The sequence below is a fragment of the Drosophila sechellia genome, chromosome X (genome assembly GCF_004382195.2).
Source record: "Drosophila sechellia strain sech25 chromosome X, ASM438219v1, whole genome shotgun sequence".
NCBI classification, from domain to species: Eukaryota; Metazoa; Arthropoda; class Insecta; order Diptera; family Drosophilidae; genus Drosophila; species Drosophila sechellia.
The window spans coordinates 8,447,192-8,472,519 of NC_045954.1; the positions used below are offsets into that span (position 1 = coordinate 8,447,192).

The 25,328-nt window shown below is 46.1% G+C and overlaps 5 protein-coding genes and 1 long non-coding RNA gene across 8 annotated transcripts; 4 read left to right on the forward strand and 2 right to left on the reverse strand.

Moving 5' to 3' along the window:
* Positions 1–3,802: 3,802 nt before the first annotated feature.
* LOC6619847 (chitooligosaccharidolytic beta-N-acetylglucosaminidase) lies at positions 3,803–6,623 on the forward strand. Its single transcript, XM_002044024.2, has 3 exons — positions 3,803–4,104; positions 4,729–6,266; positions 6,335–6,623. The coding sequence occupies exons 1-3, from the start codon at positions 3,956–3,958 to the stop codon at positions 6,514–6,516; spliced, it is 1,869 nt and encodes a 622-aa protein (XP_002044060.1). The 5' UTR covers positions 3,803–3,955; the 3' UTR covers positions 6,517–6,623.
* A 36-nt stretch (positions 6,624–6,659) lies between these two features.
* On the reverse strand, positions 6,660–8,865 carry LOC6619848. 2 transcript variants are annotated; one of them, XM_002044025.2, is made up of 3 exons: positions 8,696–8,865; positions 7,775–8,292; positions 6,660–7,572 (listed from the first exon to the last, which is right to left on the reverse strand). In XM_002044025.2, exons 2-3 carry the CDS (start codon positions 8,242–8,244, stop codon positions 6,765–6,767), a joined length of 1,278 nt encoding a protein of 425 aa, XP_002044061.1. In that variant the 5' UTR covers positions 8,245–8,292; positions 8,696–8,865; the 3' UTR covers positions 6,660–6,764. The 2 variants fall into 2 exon arrangements, with proteins under 2 accessions (XP_002044061.1, XP_032580097.1); XM_032724206.1 differs by having other exon boundaries at positions 7,775–8,311.
* Positions 8,866–9,170: 305 nt separating this feature from the next.
* On the forward strand, positions 9,171–11,256 carry LOC6619849 (ribosome biogenesis protein NOP53). The gene is made up of 5 exons (XM_032724205.1): positions 9,171–9,390; positions 9,456–9,629; positions 9,686–10,006; positions 10,070–10,489; positions 10,548–11,256. Exons 1-5 carry the CDS (start codon positions 9,263–9,265, stop codon positions 10,942–10,944), a joined length of 1,440 nt encoding a protein of 479 aa, XP_032580096.1. The 5' UTR covers positions 9,171–9,262; the 3' UTR covers positions 10,945–11,256.
* Positions 10,945–14,484, reverse strand: LOC6619850 (RNA cytidine acetyltransferase). Of its 2 annotated transcripts, none has more exons than XM_032724202.1 (5): positions 14,170–14,483; positions 13,663–14,110; positions 12,322–13,600; positions 11,294–12,263; positions 10,945–11,180 (listed from the first exon to the last, which is right to left on the reverse strand). In XM_032724202.1, the coding sequence occupies exons 1-5, from the start codon at positions 14,370–14,372 to the stop codon at positions 11,054–11,056; spliced, it is 3,027 nt and encodes a 1,008-aa protein (XP_032580093.1). In that variant the 5' UTR covers positions 14,373–14,483; the 3' UTR covers positions 10,945–11,053. The 2 variants fall into 2 exon arrangements, with proteins under 2 accessions (XP_032580093.1, XP_032580095.1); XM_032724204.1 differs by having other exon boundaries at positions 11,090–11,180; positions 11,290–12,263; positions 14,170–14,484.
* Positions 14,485–14,713: 229 nt separating this feature from the next.
* On the forward strand, positions 14,714–15,704 carry LOC6619851 (probable U3 small nucleolar RNA-associated protein 11). Its single transcript, XM_002044028.2, has 2 exons — positions 14,714–15,297; positions 15,432–15,704. The coding sequence occupies exons 1-2, from the start codon at positions 14,797–14,799 to the stop codon at positions 15,639–15,641; spliced, it is 711 nt and encodes a 236-aa protein (XP_002044064.1). The 5' UTR covers positions 14,714–14,796; the 3' UTR covers positions 15,642–15,704.
* Positions 15,705–18,967: 3,263 nt separating this feature from the next.
* On the forward strand, positions 18,968–20,155 carry LOC116802176. The gene is made up of 3 exons (XR_004362549.1): positions 18,968–19,123; positions 19,183–19,371; positions 19,777–20,155. It is a non-coding gene; the product is annotated as an uncharacterized LOC116802176 (long non-coding RNA).
* The last annotated feature ends 5,173 nt before the right edge of the window (positions 20,156–25,328 follow it).

Below are 25,328 nucleotides of genomic sequence, written 5' to 3' on the forward strand. Positions count from 1 at the left end.
CCTTACCTCATCACCCCCTCTCCCCCCACAATTCCCTTCGAAAGCCAAGCGTTTAGTCAGCCACCTATGCCCATCGCAAACAATACAAAATGCAGCCAAGTGACATTACAAACACGATAAACGGCTTAAAAAAGAGTTAATATTTAATTAATGGATTTGTAGGCCCCTTAAACTATATTATAATATAATAAAATATAATATAATATCCATTTATGATTGAAGACTTACCTTTTATTCATTTTTGGTGGCAATTGCATTCTAACTCTAGATATTCGTATCAAACTATACCGCATACCCTGTATTCGAAAAGCTCGACTATTAGATACCCGCTATTTCAAGATAGATAGATAAGTGAAAAGAAGAAAATTTGGGCACTCTATCTAGCATAAATACTATTTATTGGAAGTGTTGATTTTATATTGTATCATAGTACTTAAGTATATATTACTCAAGAATGAAATAACAATATTTACAAAAACAATAAATATTTCGAGTCTTACCAAAAAAAAATCGAAGTGCACATTTGGTTGCATTCCTTGCAGCAAACTCTGATTTAATCGGCCAAAAGGATTAAGTCATTTTCGCAACGGCCCCCCGCAAACACAAAACCAAATTAACTTTTCCTATAACTTGGCATTTCCACACATGTCCACGCCCAATTTTCCGGCCCACCCCCATTTGGGAATCATATGACAACCCCCAGGGCCGCTGACCTCAGCCACGCCCCTTTTCCCGAACCCCCTTTCGGTAGCTGCAACTTTTTGCGCTCGCTTCTTGTTTTGCATTTCCTCTGCTGATTTACTTTTTTTCCTTCCATTTTATTTTATTTTTTTATTTTAATTTTTTTTTTCATTTGCAGCTCTTGGTTTTTTGTGTAATTTATTTGCCGTTTTGCTTGTAATTTGTTACAGTTTTTTAATCTTGCATTGTTCTAAGCAGCAGCATCCAGGGGCGTGGCTGGCGAGGGGGGCGGCAGTCAGCGCTGACTGACGCAAACGGAATGAAGAACCTAGCGGCTGACTTGCATCCTGTCCAAAGTCCTGCAGAGAAAACAAAGTCTATATCCTTTTAGGATAATAATCAAAGATGGTAAAATAGTGGTCGAAAATCATCGGGTTCTTGTTTGCATATGTTGAGCTGCTATTATTAAGTTAAATGCAAATAATTATATCCATAAAAATAACAAACAACGTTTTCTCTCTGTGTAAAGGGGGCGTGGCCAGTGGGCGTGGGTTGCCGCAATGTAATCAACATCATAATCAGTGGCGATGGACCCCAAACCCCCTCCATTTGAATACACTGCAAATAAAAGCGAAATATATGGTTAGGTATTTATTTTCCATTTAAACTTTAGCACTTAACTTAACTTAAGACTTATAATTTATAATATTGTTATTGATCGGGCAGATAGACCGTTTTTTTCCCAGTGCAGACGCATCTGTGCATTTGCATTGTCCTGGAGCGACAGGAACAGCTGCAGCTCCTCATCATCATGACTCTACTGCCTTCGCATATCCATAACCATGTCCACATCCAATGCCCCCCCTTAGAACCTCCTCCTCCTGCTGATTTCCATTCAGGACCTGATGTCCGAGTTGGGCAAAACTCATTTGGTCCGCCCACATGTGTGAAATCCTGGGGATGAGCGCGTGAGAAGTGCACATAGGAGGTATTTACCATGTTTACATAAAAATAATCAAAATGCGATTACTAATTTTATTGTTTTATAAAAATGCTGAAAAGCTAACTTACCAACTACCTTTAAAAGTGGTGAGTATTCAAAATCTTGTTACTTTTGAAAAATGTATGTGCGTATTCAATAGTTTTATGGATTCAATTTAATATAAGAAGCTCGAAAAAGGTAACGAAAAATGTTTTACTAAATCGTGGTGAGTTTCGAGATCGTGGTGAATGGGGTGAGAGGGGAGTATGCAATTTGCAACTATCGCTTCAGCCACATCCGCGCATCCATCATCTCAACCGCCCGATTACAGCACTCGCACGTACTCTTTTTAATTATTATAATTTTACATTCTAAACACTGAAACGCACACATGCTCACGGGCAACAACAATGGGCAGAAAGAATAAAGAGCGAAGGCGGCGCTATCGCATAATTCAAAATTCATTTCGAAGGCGCACAAAAGGCGCCCATGGAATTAAAATGGAAATGGAATTGGAATCCAAGCCAGCGACCACATAATAATACATATTATTAATAAAAGAGAGAGACAGAGACAGGGAGAGAAAGACAGAGAGATGCATGGGTGCAAGAACTAGATGTGCGAATGCCGAATACAATAAAATAATAATCAACAATGCCCAGTCGCACACACAAATAATGTTTTTTATTTCTCATTTTTTCCATTTGTTTTCAACTTCAATGCTTTTATCGAAATCATAATGAGGGTGGAACAACAGCGCGTTTCGCGGCTAAAATTATGTTTCAGATTAAAATAAATAGATGTAATCTAAATTTATTTATTAAAAAAGTGGGGAGCTAATTGCTTTAGCAATATTTTCCCTTTGTTGTTTATTCCAAACTTTAACCAATATGTATGTTTACTTACATATAAAATAAAAAATAAAGCAATAAAATAAAAACATATATATAAAAAAAAATAAAAATTAGCTGGGAGTGGTACACAAATCAATTTGCTACTGCTTTAATTAACTTATTAAGCCAATTAAATGGTTTTAAAGTAGTCAGTTTTTATATGAATGCATTCAAATTTTTCGAGAATTACTCCCCCAACATTACCCATTTCAACTAAGGGAACACATACATATCTTTTCGTTCTGATGGCCTTACAGTCACGGCCTCAACTGTACGTGCAACAACATGATAATACAAGATGAATCAAATGCGAAAACTCAACTCAACTCGACGCAGAAACAAATGATAAATGCTAAAAAAACACAGTTATAGTTGCGTATCTTTGGAGGGATAAGACAGTGGTTCCATTTCTCATTACTGAGTTATTTATCTATCTACCATAAACAACAATTTTTTGATTATTTGTGTTTACTGAAAATCGATATACCGTTATATCTTGTTTACAATTAACTGCTGCTTAGTGAATAATGGGATTCCTTGGAAACTCATCTGAATAATATTTTCGAGTTGTGTTATTGGAAACTTAACTACACGTAAGTTACTACACGTAACTACATATGTACATACATATGTTTAATTATGCTAACACAGTCTGGTCTGACTGGCTTTCTTAACTGCATTTGTGCCAAAAATTTTGAAGAATTAGGTTGATTTAGTTAAATTCTTTTTGGTGTTTTGCACGCTGGCAGTTTTCAAGCCCCCGATTATTGTTGTTGTTGTTGCGGTTCTTGCACCGCATAAACATACATATGTATGCATGTGTGCATGAATGTATGTACATATGTATATTTTCCATTTTATCACTCACCCCACAACTTCCGTATGTGGGCCACTCTCCAGGGGGTGGGGTTTGCGTCGAAGAGTGGGAGATATGCTGATTTCAGAGCCCTACACAGGCAGAAAAGACGTGACACTTCATTCATCAAGTGTCCTGTTTAGTATAGGGAAGCGCATTTAATTGCGATTTAAAATCAAAATGTCAAACATTCATGTGGAGTTGCAGTGTGATGCAAGGACTTAGCTTTTTTCGCAGTGTGCTTTCAATCCGCTCTCTCTCGCTCTTGCACTCTCTTCAATTCAATTGACGATAAGCTCGACTTGTTATTGCTGTTGTTGCGGCCGCTACTGCGCTGCAAGTGAAATTTCGCTGGATTTATTTTATTCGCTTTTTCGATTTCAGCTCTTCAGTGTTGTTGTGTTCGGCGAGCGGAGCGGGTGGGCCGGCGATTGAAAATAGCGAGTACACCGTACAACCCACCACACACACCAAATATAGCAAATACCGAACAGAAATTATAAAAGCGGGCGGCGCAGCCAAAGAAGCCGTTAGAAAGGAACGATGCGGTTCAGCGGTTACAATCGTTATCAGTGCTTCTGCTCTGCCGTTGCATCGATGCTGCTATTATCCTTATTATCCTTCGCGGTCGGCGCAGCGCTGACGCGGGCAGATGACGTCGGCAGCGACGCCGACGCCGGCAGCGCCAGCAGGTTTGTGTCTTTGCTTAATAAAGGAGCAACTAGTGCAACAAGTGCAAGTTTTTTTTTTATAAATTTTTTTTTTGGAAATGTAACAACTTTTGCTATAAAAAGTGCAGTGAAAATACCACAAACCGACTGTTCTTTATTTTCAATGAAATTTCAAGTGTTATATGCGCTCAGCAGACTAGTGAAAATGGCAGCAAAAACTAGTTGCTTTCTAAAAAAAATGCACAAATTGTAAATATATTAAAGGAAATCCATCCTTCCACAAAAGAGAAATTAAAAAAACTGCCAAGGGATAATAAATGCTTGGTGTTTATGCCAAATAACTGAGAGCAACAAGTGAAATCGGTCTTAAAAACTAGAAAATAAAACAAACAGAAGAAAACAGGTGAAAATTCAACTGTGCCAAATGCATTTCCATGTTAATTTGCATTCGCTCCAAGTGCAATTTTCGAAAAGGGAAAAAGTGCAAAAGGCAAAAAAAAAGACAGAATGAGAACACTACTTTTTGCAATAAATGAAGTTAAATCTTCATTAGAGGTCATCATTTTATATGCTGCTCTATGTATCTAAATGTATACTTGGCTTGTAACTTAGCTTTATTATAGGTAGTATCTTTCGAATTTCCAGGAAATGGCTGTGCAGCCGGACGGACATCTGCACCGCGGAGGGCGAAATGGTGACCGGACTGCAGTACGCACCGGATATCTTCGAGAGCCAGCGGGACTGCCGACTGTCGTGCGGCAAGTACGGAGCCATCTGGCCCATGCCCACCGGCAAGGAGTGCACCATATCGCACAGGCGAGTGCGGTTCGATCCGTGGAAGGTGCGTTTCCATGTGGTGGCGCCCGGCGAGGCGGCTACCCAGTTCCTCAGGGAGACGAACCGGCTGTTCGTCTCGAATCTGCTGAAGGAGTGCATACGAAACTGCACGCTGGAGACCAGCAAGCAGATTCTGGTCAGGTCCACGGTGGCCAACGAGAGCCTCGTCCTGGACTGGCCCACCGACGAGAGCTACGCCCTGGTGGTGCGAACCACGGAGACGGCCACATTTGTGGACATCCAGGCGACAACGGTGTACGGAGCACGTCATGCTTTCGAGACGCTGAGCAACCTGGTCACCGGCAGCCTGTCCAATGGCCTGCTGATGGTCACCACGGCCAACATCACCGATCGTCCGGCCTTTTCGCATCGCGGCGTGCTTCTGGATACGGCCCGTAACTTTGTGCCGCTCAAGTTCATACGCAGCACCTTGGATGCGATGGCGGCCAGTAAGCTGAATGTGCTCCACTGGCATGTGGTGGACACGCACAGTTTTCCACTGGAGATCACCAGGGTGCCGGAGATGCAGCGTTACGGAGCGTACTCCTCATCGCAGACGTACTCGCGCCAGGATGCACTGAATCTGGTCAAATATGCCCGACTGCGGGGCATACGGATACTGATCGAGATCGATGGACCCTCGCATGCGGGCAATGGCTGGCAATGGGGTCCTGCCGCCGGACTGGGCAACATGTCCGTGTGCCTGAACCAATCGCCCTGGAGGAGATTCTGTGTGCAGCCACCGTGCGGCCAACTGAATCCCCTGAACGATCACATGTACGCGGTGCTCAAGGAGATCTTCGAGGACGTAGCCGAGGTGGGCGCTCCCGAGGAGACCCTGCACATGGGCGGCGACGAGGTGTTCCTGCCCTGCTGGAATAACACCGACGAGATTCGAGATGGCATGAGGGCACGCGGCTACGATCTCAGCGAGCAGAGCTTCCTGCGGCTGTGGTCGCAGTACCATCAGCGGAACCTCAATGCATGGGACGAGATTAACGAGCGTATGTATCCGGGCATCAAGGAGCCCAAGTCGGTGATCATCTGGTCCAGCCACCTCACCAATCCCCGCTACATCGAGGCCTACCTGCCCAAGGAGCGGTTCATAATCCAGACCTGGGTGGAGTCGCAGGATGCCCTCAATCGGGAGCTCTTGCAGCGGGGCTACCGACTGATTGTGTCCACGAAGAATGCCTGGTACCTGGATCACGGCTTCTGGGGCAGCACATCGTACTACAACTGGCGCACCGTGTACTCCAGTGGCATGCCCCTTGGTCGCAGCAAGGATCAGGTTCTCGGCGGTGAGGTGTGCATGTGGAGCGAGTTTGTGGATCAGAACTCACTGGGTATGTAAACTCCAGGGAAGCAAACGGTGAACCAAACCCACTTAATCAATCCATCCAATCCCCTACAGAATCGCGAATCTGGCCGCGAGCTGGTGCAGCAGCCGAGCGAATGTGGTCTAATCCGAAGTCTTCTGCCCTGCTGGCCCAAAGAAGGTTCTACCGCTACCGGGAGCGACTCCTGGCCCGCGGAATCCATGCGGATGCAGTAATTCCGCACTGGTGCGTCCTCCACGAAGGACAGTGCCTCTAAATCGGTCGTTCCCAACCTAGTTTTAGCACCAGCACCGTGTACATACCTTTCAAACAATGTTACTTTATTCATCAGTTATGGCCCATAAAGATCTGTTTTTAATCCAATCCGCTAAGCGGCTCCTAATTTAAGCATAGTCAATGTGTTTATAATATGCTTTTAATTATCTGGAGTTACGTTTTGTACAGTTACAGTTACGAAATTCCCAATACTATATGAATTCGATTTTATCATAGAAATCAATGAGCTTACTTAATGTAGCCCTGATCGATGGCGTGCTTGAAGATATCAGCCAGTCGCTGCTGCTTGGTGGACTCCTTGAAGGGCGTGATGTTCCAGATGTCGGTGAGAATGGCGTTCTCCTTGATGCCATCCAGATCGGCCACCTCCTCGTCCTCCATCATCGTCATCGGCAGCGATTCGATGCCCATGCCGCAGCCAAACCGACCAAAGTTCTTTAGCTCCTCTTGCAGCGATTCCCAGGAGATGATAGACTCTGCATCGCCACCCAGATCCTGAATCAAATCCTGGGCGCTCTCCAGGTAGGCGCGTAGCAGCTCGTCGTAGTGCTGCTCCCTCAGCTCCTGGCTAGTGCAGGAATAGATGAAGAAGCTCAGGTCGAGGGCCAAGGAGGAGCACCTGGCCAACTGGAAATCAATGATGATGATCTCCTGCGATTGTCCCTGCTCGTTGTACTTGGTCAGGAAGTTGGGCGTCCAGCAGTCGCCGTGCCCGAACACACTCAACTTGGAGCGAGTGGACACCAGATTGATCAGGTCATCGAAAAGCGGCGGCTGCAGGAAGTTTGTGGCCACAGTCTCGTACTTGCTATTCGGATAGATATGCTTGACGGCGTCCCTGGCCACATTCTCCGCCAGCAGGAGGAAGCCCGTGTACCACTCGCGGGTGTGTTCGCCGTAATAGGTCTCCTCCAGCGAACCAGCAGCCTTCTCGAAGTTCTTGCTATCCAGGGCATTGAAGGCCAGGGCCACGCCATGGAAACGACCCAGGGTACGCATCGTTAGCAGGGCATCTTCCAGCGAAATGTAGTCCTGGCTGCAAAGTGCTAATTGAAGTTGGCTTGATTAACGTGAAAATACACTCTAAATGTAGTTTTATAATTTATAATGAATAAGGTTAATGGCATTCATGATAGATATTAAAATAATCTATTGTATGGGAAGTTTTCATGAGTATAGTGTAGGTACATTTATTTATAGAAAGTTGATTTCATACAAAAGGGGGCGAGGAAACTTACCGTACAGGCGCCCTGTAGCCCCTGGGACCCACATCCTCCAGGGCGATGAAGTCGTTGACGCCATCGCACAGGCTGGCCAGGCAGCGGGGGTACTCCACGAAGGGCTTCTTGGGCGCGGGCTGGCGGGACTTCTGGAAGGCCTCGATGGCCGGCAACACCTTGGTGTAGAAGTGGATCTCGTTGCGGAAAAATATCACCGAACGGAAGAGTCGCCGGCGGTGCAGATTGTCGGGCATGGCCTTCACGATCACACTGACCTCCAGTTGCTTCTCATCCTGGCCCTGTTCCGCCTCCTTGACGCCGTAGATGGTGATGCGGAAGACACGGCTCAGATAGGCGTCGCCCTTCTTGCCACTCGGGCCAAACTTGTAGGAGGTGTGCCGGGTGCCGCCCGCGTTCCGGATGATCTCGTCCAGCGTCGCCTCCGAGAACTTGGCCGAAATGTCCGCGAAGCTGGGGAAGGTGCTCATCGTGGTGGTGTCCAAAGTGTGTCTGTCGCTGCCGGAGATCGTGATCTGCTATTTGTAACGAATTAAACTATTTCAGCGCGGCGATAACACGGCGTAATCGGTGAAAAACAAAAATAGAAAAAAAGAAAATAGCAATTGAAATATGAACGTGAGCAGGCTGATGCTTGAATACCCTTGCATATATAAGATTAAGATTAAGATTAATAAATTCTTGAGAAATCTAGACCGTACTGCCTAAATAGGCTATAGGATATAGACATTATATAGTTGGAACATAAACATAATCTGCGGCGCCACAATTCTATCACCTCGTAAGTGATCACACCCCTTGCAAGGGTATTCAAATACAAATAAAAATAAGCGGACGACAAGTTTGTTTACCGCGTTTTGTTTGGTACACGTCAGCTGCGTCTACGCCTCCGTCGCAGTCGACGTCGCTGCTCTCACTTACCGGCCTTTTTTTTTTACTTTATACACGTGCGTGAGTCCTCGGGTGACGTTTATGGTTTTGCCCTTTTGACCGCCAGCTCGTCGCAAGTGCTACTGACTTTGATTCGGATCGCGGGTGGCTATAAATTCGAAATGAATTACAATGCACAGCAGCGGCTCAGTTGGTCACGCACACAAATGGAGACACACGCACGCACACAGGTGTCTTGAATGCGTGTGAAGGCGGGGTTAGAGATGCGCATGCCAGTCCAGCTGGCAAAGAGCTATCGCCGCTTTTTAGCTACTTTTCTGTTGCTCCATTGATAGAAATGTGTAGTATTAGTTATCAATCCAAGCTATTAAAACCAAATGCATGTAGTAATAGTTAAATTCATATTTATATATAGAGTTCCAACTCTAATTTTGTGGCTTTGCACAATTGGTTTTTGCCATCTCTAACCAGCTGACAGCAACTAGCCGCCAGTGTTGGCAAGCGACGCCAAACGTGTTGGAAAGCCTGTGCAGATTGCACGTGTGCCGCTCAACATTTGTTTTTTGTACTTTATTAATTTCCAAATAATCCGGAGAAATGACGGCCGTAGAGCCAGCGACGAAGAAGAAGCGCATCTCGAAGAAGAACAAATCGGCGTGGCGCAAAACAGACATCCAGGATGTCGAACAGTTCCTCGAAGATCAGCGCCAGGAAGAGCGCGTTGGGTGAGTTAGCGGGTAAACAATGTGGCCATCCGGAATCTTTAATTTGCGTACTGCTCTCATTACAGAACGTTCGCGGATAAACAGGATGAGGATCTGTTCGTTGTGGACACCAGCCTCCAAAACACCAAGGCCACCGTTCTGAGCGTGAAACAAAAGCGGAAGATGAATGCCAAGAAGCCCATGCGCAGCCACCAGGCTCTCGAGAACACATCCAAAGTCCAAGATCCCATTGCCAAGCGGTGAGTTCGCAGCATATCCCTGACAGACGATCTTATTCATCTTGAAATCCCTGCAGCAACCATGTGCGCCAGAAGAAGAACGGACGTAACATCGAGCTGGAAGTCTGCAATCCCACCAAGCCGCGCCATCGCCAGGCCAACAGCGATCGAGCTCAGTACTACGTAAAATTGGAGCAGCGTCTGGCCGACAAGAAGAACAAGAAGCTTGCCGTCGAGAAGGACATCTGGCAGGAGGTGGATTTCCGCGACGAGATTCCTGGACTCAAGGACGAGAAGGGCTGGATCAGTCGCGATCTGGCACTGCACACAGCTGGAAATATTGGCAAGAAGGTGGTGAAAACTCACGCTAGTCTGCACCACAAAACCACCAAAGCTAAGTAAGCGCACGATGCTAAGTCTTAAGCAGTCGGGCTTGTAATTGATTGTAATATGTTTTTTAGGAAATTCGAGCTCCCGCATCCGGGCATGAGCTACAATCCCGCACCTGAGGATCATCAGGCGCTTATTGAACAGGTGGTGGAACGCGAGGAGGGCATCATTAAGAAGGAACAGCACCTTAAGCGCGTGACCACCAGCATGTTCTCCAAGGTGACGCCCGAGGAGAGAGATCGTCGTCGCCTAAAAGAAATGAGCCAAGGCATGGAGGAGGGGGAGGAGGGTAGCGAGGTCGATGAGGATGTCCCAACAAATGGGGAGAAAAAGGAGGACGATGATGAAAAGCCCTATCACACAATCAACGCCCCAGTGGAGAACAAAAAGAAGAGCAAGCAAGCTCGCCGCAAAGAGCTCAAGCAAAAGGAGCTGGCGCGCCAAACAGAGCTCAAGAGGAAGCTGAAGCAACAGACTGCTGACCTGATACGGTAAGGTTTTAACTAGAGTCGTTGTGGTCCATATAATCTCTATTGTTTCTTCGTGCAGCATCAAATCGATTCGCCACGAGCTAGACGATGAGGAGGAGGACCTGAATGATCTGAAGAAGCGACGCAAGCAGCGCGCCGAGAAGGCCAAGTTTGAGCCGAAACGCCTGGGGCGTCACAAGTTCGAGGAGCCAGACCTGGACTTAAATCTGCCCGAGGATATCGCCGGAAATCTGCGCAACGTGAAGACAGAGAGCAGTCTGCTGAAGGATCGCTTCCACACGCTGCAACGCAACAATATGTTGCCCACGACGAAGCTCGTCAGCCGCAAGAAGTCCAAGGTCAAGCGCTTCGAGCGCAACAGCCACAAGGAGCCGGGTGTCAGCTATAATGACCTCAAGGAACGGCGCAGGGCGGCCGCCGCTGCGGCCAAGGCTGCTGCTAATATCAAGATATAGTTCAGTTATTAAGGTCTCTTTATTTTTAACGGAGCTTACAACAATATGTACTTTTCTATAGAATTAAAATCCACATTCTTTTTCCCCCCAAACGAAAAAAATATGAACTCTAGATCAGGGACTTGCCCTGACTGCGTCTCTGTTTCGGATTGTTCTTCTTTTTCTTCTTGGACAGCGGAGCTGCCAAGTCGCCATCCTCGCGCGGCCCTATTGGCCCATCCAGTCGCTTGACGCCACTGAAAAGAGAGAGAGGCAAATAAGTTATATTTTTCTGAGTAATGTTTATAATAAAAAGAAACTGGAGTCAAATAATTGTAGTAGCACTTTATTCCAAAATAGGCGCACCTACCTCTTGACGGAGAGCAGCCCGCTGCCACCGCCTGTTCCGTTTGTTTCCAGCGCCTTGGACCAATCCTCCTCGGTGCCCTTGATTTGGAATTCGTCCAGCTGCTCGGCCTTCAGACGCTTCAGCTCCTTGCGCTGCTGCTTGCTCAGCTTCTGAGCGGTCTGATCCAGCTCCTTGTCGAGGGACAGAGCCAGCGGTTGCAGTTCCTCGCCCTTGGACAGATCCGCCTCACGCAGCATGCCGCCCTCGATATGCTCCTCCAGGACCGACCGGAAGCACTGATTGCACCGTTTCATGGCATCGAAGAATTTCGCCAACAGCTGGTTACCCGGCATATTCAGCTCCAGACCCAACGCATCCACTGTCTTGCCCTGCACGCCCAGAGCCAAAAGGATGCCCTGCTGCACCAGGTCAAGCTGCAGACCATCTATCCTGCCCTGGAAATACAGCTGGGCAATGTCGGTGAGCAGATCGATGATTAGACGAAACTCGGACTGCTGGCGCGCGTAGCTCTCCAAGCGCTGCAGATCGTGCGGCAAGAAGTAAACATCCAGCATGGGCTTATCGAGGACTTTCAGGGCACTGCCTTCCGTGTCCACGGACTTGTTCTTCAGCAAGGTCAAACAGAGTTTCGTCTCGAACTCCCTGAACGTCTTGCCCATTAACTTGAGTACTCTCCTGCGGAAGTCCTGGTAGTACAGGCCCAGCCAGGGCGTGGCATTGGGCGTGTGCAGCATGATGCAGCTGTGCTCGGCGGTCAGTTCGTTGGATTTCTGGCTCAAGTACACGGGCACAAAGCCGGCGTTCTTCCAGAACTTCAGCAGATCGGAGGTGAGGCCATAGGATGTGCCAATATAGTCCACGTGTTCCGGGACGCGTTCGTGCAAGCGCTGCAGAAGTGTGGGTATACGACTACGTGGCCGGATTTGTTCCTTCAGCAGACTAAGTTCCTCCTCCTCCACTTCCTCGATACCTAGGCGGAAGTATTAAAGTATTAATTAGAGCATAATAAGCCATTGGCGTGCACTCACCTTTTCCAGCATCCTTGCTGGCAGCTGGACCGTCCTCCAGGTTAGTGTGCTTTCTTGCATAGTAGTCCTTGAGCAGCTGAATGGCCCGCTTGCCATAGCCCATCCTCTGGTAATTCGGATGCGTGGCTACCCTCACAATGCGAACGCCACACAGCTTGGGGAAGTCTCGATCGCCATACTGCTCGGCTACGTTCCAGGGAATCAGGTCGCCCGCCGCCTTCTTGCCCCTGCCCAGGGAATCGCTGATGCTCTGTGCGGAGATCTGACCCTCCAGTGCCACTTGGATAACCACCAATATCTCTGGCAGGGCGTCCATTCGCTGAACCGGACCCAGGAGACAGAAGAGATGATGCGCCGGGGCATCGCTCATCATCTGCAGATCGTTTGGTGTGTTCTTGTAGTGCGAGGACACATAAATGGAGACCAGGCGATGGAGAAACGCCTCGGCAGCCTTGTGATACGAAAACAGGGCGTCCCTGTCCACATAGTACAGTTCACAAGCATCCGGCGTGGGACAGCCCGAGCTAATGCTCGGCACCGTACTGGCATCCAAGCACAGCAGGTTGATCAGCCACTTTTCTATGTCGTCGTTCTCCTGGTACCGAATCGATTCCTCCAGTTTCAGTGGCGGCCTTGCATTGTTATCCTTTTGCAGCTGGGAAATGAGCTTCAAGCTCAGCGATCTGCCAGTGCCTTCGTATCCGTTTATCGTACTGGCCATGAATACCAAATACGGACCGATCATCTTCTTTACCAGCGGCAAAGGAATGGCGGCCGCCTCATCGATCAGCAGAAGATCGGCTGCATTCAGCAGATGAGTATCGCTGGGAGCTATGTACTGAATGGTCTGCCTGCTGCTCCTCGTTATATTTATTCTTATTATCGCCTTTTTGTAGTCGGCATTGGTGGAGCGAATAATAGTGTAGTCGGCATGCTCCTGGTACTCCAAGGCGTCGAAGCCCTTGAGCACAAATTCAAAGAGGGTGATCAAGTTCTCCGGATGCGGCGAGGTCACGTAGACGTTCACATAGCCAAAGGCCACGGCGGCGGCAATCGACAGACCCAGGGCGGCCGATTTACCACGACCACGTGCCGCTGTTAACGACATGGGCGGCTTCAGTTGCTTGTCGACCAGCGCCTCAATGAACTGGGCAACAGCATTGGCCTGATCGTAGGTCTTGCAGAGATTAACCAGTGCTCCTGCCGGCTGAACCGTGAGCAGGCTCTCCTTCAGCTCCTTGAGGCTACCCTCGTTGGGCGATCGACCGGCGTCTGCGGGCTAAAGTTTGGAAACAAATGGTATTAGGTGTTTTACAAGATTTACTATAAGCACCAGCTTACATTTACTGGCTCCACGTTGATGGTCTTGGAGCTAAGTGGCAGCACGGTGAGGTCATCGTTGACCACCAGACAGCGCTTGCAGTCCGCCAGGGAGAGAATGAGTCGCTCATTGAATCGACAGGTCACCGTCTGATGGGCTTCTGTGCGGAATCGCTTGTGCACATCCATGCTCATGGTGTACAGCTGCTTCAGCGACTGCAGTGTCTTCAGCAGCAGGATGATCAGACCGCCGCCCTCCACCGTTTCCACAGTTCGAGCCAGAAGATTGGGGGTCAGGGCCTCGAAGTCCTGGAGCACACACACGCCGTACGTTCGTCCGAGGACTGCGTGCGTCTCGGAGTAGTATCTGCCGTGAATGGTGGTGGCCACTCGGAAGGAATCGAACAGGTCCGCCTCATTAACGTCCACTTTGCCGACAGCAATCTTCTTTGCTCGCTTTTTGCCATGACTAAAAATGTATCTAGTTAGCTGACTTTCTGTGTAATATTTCTACAGTTGGATACTCACTTGGAGATGGCCTCGTCCTTGTTCTTGTAGCACCACAGGACCGTGGGTCGCGCCTTGACCGTCGACTTGGTCAGGATGTCGTAGAGAATGGGAACCTGGTCGCGCGCCTTGTCCCCGATGACAATGAACATGGTTCGGTGGCCCAGCTTGACGCCGTTCTCGATCATCACGCGTATCCGGTTGTCTATTTTCTTCTTCACCATCTTGCGGCTGTCCTGTGTTCACTTTTCACTTAAAAACTCCGGTTTTCCGAAGTAAATAATGCAAATGAAATTGCTGCCCGTTCAAAAGGCACGTGTGCGGTTTAGAGATGGGCGCTTTGTCGATAGTCGCGACTACTACTTTGCAATGTCACGGAAATCGTCAATCATATTGCCATTGTGAAATGCACATGAATAACACGTTTTACACGAAAGTCTTTAATGGTAAAATTCGGATGGAATTTGTAAGAAGGCCGCTTGAATTTTTACCAAAGCGATTTTTACAAAAAATTTCCGATTAACACCACATTCGATGTTTTGAGTCAATGCGATACATCTATCGAGCAGTTGTGCATCTCTAATTCCCAAGCGCACGTTTGTCAAAACAGAACATTTGATTGCTGTCGAGGATTAGCATTAATTCAAGATGTCCTCGTGGAAGAATGCGTCGAAAAGCAACCAGAAGGTGCACAGGGAGCGCCACCAGCCGGAGGCGCGCCAGCACCTGGGATTCCTGGAGAAGAAAAAGGACTACAAGAAGCGAGCCATCGACGCACAGAAAAAGCAGAAGACCCTGAAGCTATTGTACCGCCGGGCGCAGAACAAGAATCCCGATGAGTTCTACCACCACATGATCAACTCCAAGCTGTCCAACGATGAGCACCACGAGAAGGACAAGAAGGACGAGCACACGCCGGAGCAACTGGCGCTCATGCAGACGCAGGACCTCAAGTACGTGGTGATGAAGCGCACCATGGAGCGCAAGAAGATCAAACGCCTGAAGGCCTCGCTGGTGGACGTGGATGCCATAGCGGGAGCAGAAAACAAACGTATCACCTTTGACAAAGACGGATACACAGATTTGGACCTGCGCAACTGGATCTTAAAGGATGAGGAGGAGGAGGAGGAGGAGAAGAAGAAGAAATCGGTAGGTGGACTTGGGCACAGCAAAGCCATTGATCTCCCATCACCGCTTTAAAACCAACAAGGTTGAATGTTTTTGTGGGAAACTTATTTATAATTGGTATTATATTTATGACTTATGATGTCTAATTTTTTTAGAAACCAACTGATCCAAACCCCTTCAAACAGCAGCGCATCAACGAGCTGAAGAAACGCGAGCAGCGTGAAAGGGAACTCGCCATCGTCCAGGAGAAGATTCAGCTGCAGAACGCCCTCAAGCAGCCACGTCTTCTGAAGCCGAAGAAAATTAAGGCCGGAACCAAGGACGGTGCGCCCGTCTACAAGTTCCGCTACGAACGCAAGAAATAGGATGGTCTTGTTCCCCTTTAGTTAATAAAGCATTTAAGTGTTAGTTGAAGACTTTTGACAAAACTATGATTTTTATTGGTTTGCATTAAGCATCAATATTTGCAAAAAATGGGAAGGAATTACATTTCCAATTCGCAATTTTGAATGTAATTCAAATGCAAGTAACTAGCTAAATGACGTATTGCATTTTACTTTTTTGGCCATTAATTCGAATATTCTGATCAGAATTTTCGTTATCCGTATGGGCCTGTAACTCGGCTAAGAGCTTTTTTCAGATTCGTTAAACATTTAACAAAATTTAGATCTTTCCAAGACACATACCAAATTTAGTGCATGTTTCGTTAAGTTAGGTACGTTTAGCCAAGTCATAACCCAAATTCAAACTGCCAGTTTTTAAACATTAGTAATGTTTTATTTAAAAAGTCTGCTTAATTTTGTGAAGAGAATTTTTTTAAAATTCATTCTTCTTATTTCCGAGTAACATTTCAAGACTAATATTATATATTTGGTCTTGCAAGTTACTGTATATGACATATGTTTACAATATTCAATGTAACTCTTATATGTTTGTCTTTTGTAAAAATAAGCAACCGGCTGCAACTTTTGGAATTGAAAACCGCAGGCGACAGACAACCGGGCAAACACTCCCCGTATCTTTTCTTTTTTTTGTTTGCCTGCTGGTCCTTGTTTTCCCCGATTAAAAACATATGACACCATTTTGATGAGTCGCGCATTTTGGCACGCCAAATTATGCATAAAATAGATGGCTATGTTGACACTTTCCACAACAATAGATGGCTCGAGAGCGGCGTTAAGGGGATGGAAGGGATGGGATAGATGGGATCGGGTCGGATCCGCGGTGTACGGCTCACCTAATCGGACTTGTCACGAGTGCATCACAACAAACAGGGCTCATCGGGGATGAAGTTGAGGATGGGTCCGAATGGTAACGCAAAACCTGCACAGATTTTTTAACTAGCATCAATTGGGTTTGTAATTTGAAACTTAACTGCCAAACTGCGAGGGGTGCAGGCAAAATGGGATTGGGATTGGGTATGAGAATGGAAATGGTATTGTGATTGCGGTGGGCACATGTGTGTGACTGCTCTGGATGAATGTGCATGCAACTGGGGTGGCAGTGTATACTTCTTTTCTATTTTGTTTGCCTTTCTGGGGGCGGGCAGGTCAAGGTTTCCCCGAATATTAGTTGCCTCCGACAATGGACATGGCAAATTCCCGCTAAAGTGTTTGCTTCAAACCGAATTTAACGGATATAATTACAGAATGGCAAGGGCATGCGAGTCAACCCCCAGCTAATAACGATTGGTAGGTAATTTATAAATGATTGTTTATATAATGATAAAAAAACCTATGATATGGTTAGTTGTATTTGGGAAAAGGATTTATTGCTTCGACTTTTAATATTACATATGCTGCAAACGGATTGGTAAGGGAATATAAAATGGATTATGGTATGGATTCATCCAAAAGCTATAGTATATACAGCGATATCCATGTTGATTTCATGATATTCGTTCGTATATCAGAATACTTATAAATATGTATAGATTGATTATATGTAAAACATTTCAAACAGCAACAAAAATTGTTAGCACATAATTCACAAGTGATTCCTAACTTCCCACGTTGCAGTCCACAAAAAAGGATATGAGAATGTTTGGAGTCCTGTTCCCAAAAAAGGATTATGCATTCATTGTAAGCTCGTTAAATCGCGTTGTGTTCGTGTGTGTGTGTGTGTGAGAATGAATTGCGTGAAATACTTTTTTCGGCGCACTTTTCCGCTTTAAAGGAAAAAAGACGCTGAAGTGAAATGCGAGGCGGGGGAAAGCGAAAAGCGGTTCCCATGTCAAATGCACACGAATCACGCGTGTCGGGGGCGGCGAAGCGGTGAATTAAGTTATTTACGCTAACAAAACCATCAATGATGGAAGGTTGGACCAGTCCCTTTCATCCCAGATCAGATCCACACGCGCAGATAGGCGGCCCTCGCCCAGAGCGGAACTCCAGACCTGCAGAACTGCAGAAATCCAGGGACCAAGAGCTGCGCTGAACCTGGTCGGTGACATCTACTCAGGAACACGCGCTGAGTTGTCAGGTTGCGCTTATCACGGCGGCCCAGTTCCTGACGGCCTTACTCCTTATCGGGGGTGTCGACTTCGGTTTTTGGGTGGGCGGGCGACTGGCGGGACACGTGCGGTCACGTGACCGGCGCGGCAAACTTTTACACGTGCCTTACACCACGACGAGAGCCAAAAAACCAGACGCTAAGGTTGCACAGAGAGAAATGATCATAAAAAAACCTTAAGCTTTAGTTGGATTAACCCAGCATAAAAAAAGATTAAATTTCTAAAGAAGAAACTGTGAACTTTATGAGATAGTATTTGTATAATAATGACTTCAAAGAATATTCTTATACAAATTATTGTAAGATACAAAAGTAGCTCACTTTTTGCGCAGTGCACAGTTTCCTTGTGAAGCGACGTCGATGTTTCCGTTCAATGTCACGGCTCTGGGGGCGGCTAGTCACTGCGTTTTGACTGTGGGCGTGGCACTTGCTTGGGAACCGGATGCACGGCTAATGTGCAGGGGAAAGGGGGAAAGGGGGAAAGGGGTTTCGGAGGCAGTCCGGAGATGTCATTTGCAAGCCAATTCCAGATTGATAAACAAATTACGGGGATTTGACGCGAGTGGGCGAGTGCGCTGTCGGGGGGCGTGGCTGGGAACTGAAGAACGCTGGGATCAAACAATTGCTAAGTGCATAAAAGCCATTATAATTCAGCCGTCAAATAAATCATTACAATTACGCTGCTATTGTTTTTCAATTTCTTTCGAATTACTTACCTGTTATGCATTTGAACGACATTCAATTAACAAATAATGTGAAGCAAAATAATAAAAATTAAGTTACAGCCTAAAGTACCTTGAAAAAATATGCATTTCCACAGAATTCTGCAAAAATGGAATGTCACACTTCGCTGAACTTGTAACTACATTTTCAATCAACGATGCACAATATTTATAATTATATTTTTCCAGTCTTTGCAAACTTTCATGATGGCAACCCTTAACCCTTAAAAATGCTAAAATTTGCACTAAATTGTATGTTCTCTTATTAATTGTAGCTGTGCAATTCTTTATGACCAAGATGCAGCTAAAAACACTAAATTAGAATGTTAGCCATTAATTTTTTTTTAAAACATAATAATCGGTCATGGGAAGGTGACAACCCTGCCATGACATTTGCGTTAGACAAACTGTCTGTCATCATAGTTACAGTTATGATTTACCTGCCATTAGAGGCACCTCATAAGTAACACGACAACGGGGAAGCAAACCAAGAAAAAAAAGGATACAAAATACAAAACCACCCCGTAAAACCCTAAATGGAAACCCGAAAAAGCGGGCACGCGTCAGTTGGCAACGATCCCTAACAATCCGGTGGAAAAACATAAACGAGTTGAGTGAGTGAAACGAGCCCAACCTGAGCCATTAATATAAACGCCAACTGGCAAGTCAACAGGCGCACTAGACAAATCCCATAAGCAAATTCGGTTCACGAAGTTACCCCCCGTCGCAGTGCGGAGACCCCGAGACTTCAGGCCCCGGATCCCAATCCGTATCCGCATCCGCATCCGAATCCGAATCCGAGCAGGACGAGGACTACGAATCTGAAGGACTACCGCACTGGAGTGCAACCCTGTTACTTTCCGTAAGTCGCAATCGTACATGGACTTTTTATTGGGCGAGTTAACTTTGAAGTGTCGCTGTTTATGGATGGCCTGATGAGCGATGCTCATCTAGCTAGTTTATAGACAGCTCTGGCTATTTTTACTGAAGTTTTTTAAGTAAAAAGGGAATCAAAGCATTTGTATCAACATATAAAGTTCTGTTTTAGATTCTTCATTATCAAGAGAACTGCTTAACATTTAGTGTTAACTACTAGCTCAAATGTTCAGTTTTCCATAAAAAGCCAAGTAAACAACATATAGAAATCATTATCCTAGACGTTCATCTCTCAGTCAGCTTGTTTCGTAATCGGAATTGACAGTGTGAGACTAACCCCTAAATTGACCTTTAAAACTCCCAAATGCGCAATTTATCATTTCCTCACCAGAAAACACCGAGCGCACACTTTCAAAATTCCCAGTGCGAAGGGGGTTTGCTCCGTCGATGTGGAAATGGATGTGGATGAGCATTTTTGACATGGCAGACGATGTCGACGAGTGCCATCAATCGTTTAGACCACGACGCCGGGCGTTGGCGATGGCGATAGCGACAAATCTGATATGAGATTGGGAGTCGGATGAGGATGCGGATGTGGATGAGGATGAGGATGCGGATGCGGACTCAGATGCGTCCCCGGTCGAGGATTATGTGCGTGTAAAGCGCACACCCACAAAAATGCCACCCCTTCCGCCAGCTACCCAGCTACCAAGTCCCGAGGGACACTCAAAGCAGCCGGAAGTGGTTATGCTAAATAAGAAATGTAAATTTAGTTAATTTTCTAACAAAATATGTTCTTCTCGAATGTACTATAATGTAAACTTTAACTATTTGTATAAGAACAATCCACATGTTATGTGGCAAGATATTTAAATCGATGAAGCTATTAAGCTTTAGTTTTGATTTCAGTTAGTTTTTGATTTGAGCCATCTATTTCTTGCAGTGCATCTTGACTGTTGTGAATGGGCATTGCGGTCAGAAGAAGTTGTGGGCATTTGGGCGTCGGAATGGAAAAGGGTTTGCAAACTAGCGGAAGCCGTTTGACCAGAGGTGAGCATCGCAAAGTTCATTTGGATTTATTCCGCAATGAATGGCACTGGGTTTGCAAATTAGAATGGACTTTTCGGTTAATTACAAACGGGAGATGGAGAATTAATCATCATAGGAGTTCGTCACTGAAGTGAGAAGTTCAAATTTTAAGATGTAGCTTCCAATCAAATCAAATCCCTTTCATTTTCCATTTGGAAGTCTTTTCATAGAAGGCTCATCTGAAAGTAAACCCTACAGCTACTGCCATGTAAACTGGCGCATTTGAAGGTCCTTGCTTCCATTCGCCCATGTTGATCCTCTTAAAATCTGGTTAGCCATTATAAAGTATCGAACCCCAAGTGGCAACTTCGATACACGTTCTTTTTCCCTTTTTTTTGGATGTTAGTTTTTGTCATGTAGAGCTCAACAACTTTGGCTGGCTTTTCGGGTTGGATTATTGGTTGTGGGATTTGGGTTTTTGAGACCCCGGAATAGGGATTGGTATTGGTATTGGGATTGGGGTAAAGTGGTAACAAGCATTTGAGCACTAATCTGGGGGAGTGTGAGTGTGGCACATGTGCGAGCGTGTAACCCATTTGGTACACCAACAAGAGGTCACCGCCCACCGCCCACCGCCCACCGCCCATCGCCACCTGTTCGGGCGCACCATCCCCTCAGCAGGTGGCCTTCGGTACTGTTGCCATTCTTCTTCCCGCTTTGCTGCAACTCCTGTTGTTCGGTTGGCAAGAAAAAGTGTGAACAACATTTTTCATAAATTTAACCAAACACGTTAAGGGGAATGGGGCGGGGGGAAGGTAGGGGGAGGGGTGTACAGAACAATGAAAACAATAGAGCGAACAAGAGCAATAACAATAAACGATAGATATTTACCGCAGCAGGGAACCCGCCCGAAAAAGTAACAGAGGTGCGGGAAAGGGGGGGAGGGCGAGGCTGGGGAAGGTTATGGCGAACCCTCGAGTCCTTTGATACACAAGGGACTTGACTCGCGCCGTCCCTGTCGCACCCAGTCGTCCTTGCCGGGGGAGACAATAACAAACCAATTACAGTTAGATTGGCCGCATATTAAAAATCGAATGAGAAACACATCTGTCGCTCTTGTGTCTGCTAGTCCCTCGAACCCTGGAACCCTCGCCCTCATCCGCATCCACATCCACATCCTCACTGCCATCCGCATACTTGCCCCCCTGGAGGCTGGCACCCCGACGCCACTGAGCTCTACACGGCGCGAAAAAAAGTTACCCATGCGAAATTGTTCATTTTTCTATATACTTTAATACTCTTCGTGTAAACACCTTTAAATAAGATTTATTTTAGTTAATATTAAACGATTTAGTTATGTTCACTATAATAAGCAAAATATTAGATTCTTTATAAGTTGGAACAAATATATAATATTTAATAATATATAGATAATAGATAGTATAGATAAGTATATATCATTTATGAACTTGTGCACTACTTAGGCTTTGATTAATTATTATGGCTTTCATTTTGGGAACTATTTACACATAAAGCATCTTAAATGAAACACACTATTTTGCCTGCAAAGAAATGTAACTATAATTTATTTCCAGTGTACAGATTCCCCTTTGCTCCGTTTGCTTTCCTTTTTTTGGCAACTGTTTCGAAAAAATGGTTATAAGCGCAAAGCTGCGGGGTTGTGAATTCTCCAAGGGGAAGGCGTCTTCAGCGAAGGGGGCGTGGCACACAGCGGGCGATCGTTGCCGATGGAGGGGGGGGGGGGGGAGAGGGGAGGGGAGGGTATGTTAGGCAGGGGGTGGACTCGGCAAAAAGCAAACTACAAATAAAATATGATTATGAAATGATTATTATAATTATGCTGGCATCTTCACAGATGTTGTTGCCGTTAACTGTGACCACGCCCCCACACACACCGCGCCTCCTGCCCCGCACCGCTAGTTCCACCCTCCCCCTGCCGACCATCACCCCCTTGTGATTCTACCAAACGCAAGCGAGCTGGTTAATAATAAGCTGAAATTAGGGCGTGCTGGGAAAAAAGTCTCCATTCGCGTACACAAAGAGAAATAGTGTAACCGTGGGTTTCTTTATAATTTGTTTTAATTACAGTGCATGCACAAATAACATAATTTTAATAACAAAATAGTTGCAATACCTTCAAACTTTGTCTCTTCCAGTGTACTCAAGTTCAGAGCAAAAGAAGCTTCTTCCTCATTTTGTCCCAAAAAGATCTCTAAGAAACAGCGCATCGCAGAATTCCCACATATTTTCTTTCATATTGTGCCTCCCAAAAGGCGAGGGTGAAGTGGGCGACGGTTGTGGTGGGGGGCGTGGCGCGCGAATGAGCGTGTGTGTGTGTCTGCGCGTGTGTGTGTATGCCATTGTGTCCTGATTATTAGCAGAGGAGGCGTTGAAAATCCTCTTAAGGTAAACTGTGCATTATTAATGAAGTGCAAAGAGCGAAAGGGAAAACGAAAGGTCGACGGGAAGGGGTCGTATTTGTTTGGGTTTTCACTTTTGTTCATCGGGGTCATGGCCTAAAACAATGGCTGAAACACAGCTGAATATCATAGACGGAAAGCTTAATGTGAATAGTTAAGTGGCATTAGGGGGAAAGAGCCAGTATATAACATCGAATTTTCTGTTATAATAATAAAGTACAGACTTTTTTTAGAACGCTCCCTTACCATTTAGCTACATTTAAAAAATTCAGCTAAAAGAATGCATCTGTAAACTATCAATTCAAAGCATGTGTACCCTGTGAAGGACCTACTTCAGTGTTCAGCACTTTCCCAGGATAATACTCTGTGCGGTCGGAGGGCGAAAAGAGATCCTCTGCCAACAACTAATCGAATTAATCGCTTAGACCCAGTGAGGCTTATAACCACCTAATCAGATGAGAGCCGCAGATGAGAATTTATTCCTGGCCGCATCGCAATCTGGTTATAATCTCAGGCTGATTACAATGGTCAGCGGCCTTAGCCTTTTTTGTTTTTTCTTTTTTTTTTTTGCCTGGGAAGTGAAGTGCGAGATTGGATTCCGCCTGGCGCACCCACTTCATAGGTAGAGATGCCCCTTCCACCTTTCGCCACCCAGCAAATAAAAGTTCAATCAACTGAAATTTTCTTCAAACTCTCCCCGGAACTCAAGCCAATAATTCACCTGCTCAACTCGCCGCCGCCTGGTGTCCGTTTTGGCCACTGTTTAATATTATAAGTAATTCACCTTTTTAGCCCCGCCCCCTTGGCAGGTGGTGGCTCCCCGCCCCGTGGAAATGGGGGATTGGGAAGCGTTTTCGCCGCCTGTTTTGTGATGTGGAAACGATGCGCATAAAATCAGCGGCGCGTATGGCAGGAAGAAAGGGGGGTGGTGGCCAAGGGGGGGGGGGGGGGCTTAAGAGTACAGGGTCGTTCAAGGGGAGGGGGGTTCTTGTGGAAGGAGCAGTAGGTTGTCGACACCAAAGCAACCTGGCAAGCAGTCCAGACGGTAGGGTACATAGTACGAAAAAGGTTCAGTTCCGAAAAAAATATAAATAATAAAATATTAAAAAAAATAAAATATTTATATTATATATTATATATTATATAATATAAAAATAATATAATATATATTTATTATGTATTCAATTTACAAATTGAAAATCTTGTATTATAACATATATAACTTCAGGTGCATTTCTTTTCTCTTAATAAAATAATAATGATATAACAAATGATTATACATTTAAGTTCCTTATAATTTCATTTTAGATCGAATACCACCCCCTTTTTCGCGCAGTGTAGTTGTCCGTTCGCCAGTCCTTCGTATCAATCAAAACAACGCGAACGGAGGCGCAGCGAAGTGAACGGCCAGCGGGACGGACAAGCGGAAGGACGGACGGACGTTAGCCAAAGATTTGACATGGATCAGTAATCTAATGCCAGATTACGTATACGCATGGCGGGACCCGCAAACTTTGGACCCTGCCAACCAACCATCTAACCATCCAGCCATCCATCCATCCAGCCAACCAACCAACCTCCTTGTCGTCTGTCTGCGGCTATGTGGCTGCGTTCCCCAAATGCCACGCCCCCCTCCCGGACAGCAGCCGCCCGCAGTGTCCCACTACGCCCCCCTGGAAGCCGAAAGAGCGACAAACGCATCCGAAACCAAACCAAACCAAAACCAAAACCGAACTGAGCTCAGCTGAACTGAACTGAACTGAACTATAGCGAACCGAGAGCCGGCATGAATGAATGGATGAATGAGCTCAGCCCGGCTCAGCGCAGCTCCGAGGAAATCCCGAGGTACTGGGAGCTGGGATCGAAGAGATGAGAGCCTGGGAAAGGCGCAGGTGCACTGAGATAAACTGGGGGGCAGTCAACAAATTTGCATTTTATGTTTGCGCTTAGAGCTGCAATGTTTATTTTTTTCAATTTATTTTAACGTTCAGTTTCTAAAAATTTGCTTACATATTTTACTGAGCACATTTTCTCTCAGTGCTTGTCTAACCATGGCCGTTTCTGTCAGTTTGTCAGTGTGTTCAGCCAGTCGAGAGTTTATATCGATGATGACTGCGCTGATATAGCGAAGGAAACACGACGCACCGAGGAGCTCCATCGTTGGCTGTCTGCTGACCCCGCTCCTCTAGCCGCTGTCTTCTGTCTTCCGTCTCAGACTCAGAATCCGAATCCGAATCAGAATCTGAATCTGAAGCTGAATCCGAGGGCTTGGCACGCACACAGGTATGTCGACGCACACACACAGATACTCGCACCGATTGGCGTTTGGCAAGTTTTATGCTTGTTTGGGCCCGATTTCGGTTAACCCCGTTGTCGGCGACCTCCGTGTTACCCTCGCATAAAGTTATTACGCCATGACGTCGAGGGCTGGGTTCAAAGGTAACTGACGATGTAGAGGCTACATAGTTATTTT